Source organism: Dipodomys ordii, unplaced genomic scaffold (assembly GCF_000151885.1).
Source record: "Dipodomys ordii isolate 6190 unplaced genomic scaffold, Dord_2.0 Scaffold1000003041, whole genome shotgun sequence".
Taxonomy (NCBI): Eukaryota; Metazoa; Chordata; class Mammalia; order Rodentia; family Heteromyidae; genus Dipodomys; species Dipodomys ordii.
This window is the reverse complement of record NW_012286658.1, coordinates 1-1,880: the sequence shown is the minus strand read 5'-3', so window position 1 is coordinate 1,880 and position 1,880 is coordinate 1. Positions and strand designations below refer to the sequence as shown.

General features: G+C 67.7%; 1 protein-coding gene across 1 annotated transcript; it reads left to right on the top strand.

Annotated features, from left to right (window-relative positions):
• Positions 1–357: 357 nt before the first annotated feature.
• LOC106002845 (target of rapamycin complex subunit LST8-like) lies at positions 358–1,877 on the top strand (the record flags this gene model as incomplete). The annotated part of the gene is made up of 6 exons (XM_013037608.1): positions 358–414; positions 836–1,007; positions 1,107–1,158; positions 1,239–1,401; positions 1,652–1,727; positions 1,815–1,877. Coding segments are annotated over exons 2-6 (483 nt in total), but the record flags the coding sequence as incomplete, so codon positions are not given.
• Positions 1,878–1,880: the final 3 nt, after the last annotated feature.

The window sequence follows — 1,880 nt, the reverse complement described above, 5'->3', positions numbered from 1 at the left end:
TAGCCCAAGCTGGCCTTGAACTCATGATTCTCCCGCCCCAGCCTCCCTAGAGCTGACAGTACTGGCTTGTGGGTGACACTCTCTGGTCTAAGTCCGTGCCATGCAACGTTTATGATATGCTTACCCTAAAAATAAAATAACTTCGTTGCTTATCCAACATTCACAGCTTGGAATCTGCCTGGCAATCCCGGGCCTGGTGGCGGATGCAGGTGCAGGGGCCTGGAAGTCGGCCGCGGCCCGGAGCCCCCCCCGCCGCCGCAGGACGTTGGTTTCGTCCCGGCTCCCCCCTCCCGCGCCGCGTGGACTCGTCCGAAGGGCCCATCGATCACTCTAGCTTCGGCCCCGGCCTCAATCGACTCGCTCCGGCTCTCCCAGCCGCCCTGGGCCGCGGCCGAGCGCTGCGCGCGCGTGAAGGTACGGAAGCCGCGGGACGGCGGCTGGAACGCGGCTGCTGGGTGGCGGGGAGGACCCGGCCGGGGGAGCATTCCAGAAGGACGGGGCCGGGCAGCTCGACGGAGCAACGGGAGAGTTCGGGGGCGGCGGGGGGGAGGGAGGGAGGGCCAGGCCCACAGCGCCCCGGCCCTTTAGGGCCTGCCGCCGTGCGGCCACACATGCGCAGTCGCGGCGCCCGGCTCCTGCGGCCCGCTCGCCGGCCTGCCCGGCCGCGCATGCGCAGCTCGCTCCTGCGGCAGACAGCCTCCTGCGTGACTGGCCGGTGCGGGCGGCCGCGGCCGGCGGGGAAGGCGCACGCGGCGGGGGGCCCTGGGCTGGTCTGAGGCCGTCCGAGCCGCGCCTGCGCCGTGCCCCCAGCCCCCCACGCCCGTCTCCTTCCCAGATGCTCTGAGCGTTGACCGTCGCCGGGCAGGCCTCGGCCCGCCATGAACACCTCCCCAGGCACGGTGGGCAGCGACCCGGTCATCCTGGCCACGGCCGGCTACGACCACACCGTGCGCTTCTGGCAGGCCCACAGCGGGATCTGCACGCGCACCGTGCAGCACCAGGACTCCGTATCCTCTACCCCGCCCGGGGGCGGGACGGTGGCCCCGGCGGGACACCAGCAGGGGCCTCCCGGCTCTCTTCCCTGCCCCCTTCCTTAACACACCCAGCAGGTGAACGCATTGGAGATCACGCCCGACCGCAGCATGATTGCTGCTGCAGGTACAGGTGATTCTTGACTTCTGCCTCCCGACCTCTGACGGGTCCACCCAGCCCTGCTTCAGTTCCGCCCGTGTCCCCAGGTTACCAGCACATCCGCATGTATGACCTCAACTCCAATAACCCCAACCCCATCATCAGCTACGACGGGGTGAATAAGAACATCGCCTCCGTGGGCTTCCACGAGGACGGCCGCTGGATGTACACCGGCGGGGAGGACTGCACCGCCCGCATCTGGGATCTCAGGTGTCCGTCCGGGTGCTGGGCAGGAGGGGCCCCGCCTAGGGTTGGCTGTGGGCTGAGCCAGGGTGCTTTGTGTTGGCGCTTTAGTGAAGGAAGGAGAAAAGCCTGATGGAGCTATCCCTACCTTGAGGCAAGGGGCTGGCCTTCCATTCCCCAGGGAGGAAAGGCCAGAATTCCCAGCAGCTGGAGGAGAAGTTGGCCAGGGCAGGGCATCCAGCCCGAGACAGTGTGTGACTCTTGACCGCCACCACAGGTCCCGGAACCTGCAGTGTCAGCGCATCTTTCAGGTGAACGCGCCCATTAACTGTGTGTGCCTGCACCCCAACCAGGTGAGGGGCATTCCTGGGGCCGGGCACCCCAGGGGGCTTAGGGGGACCAGCAGCGTGCTCACGCCTCGCCTGCCCCGCACACCCCAGGCGGAGCTCATTGTGGGTGACCAGAGTGGCGCTATCCACATCTGGGACCTGAAGACCGACCCACAA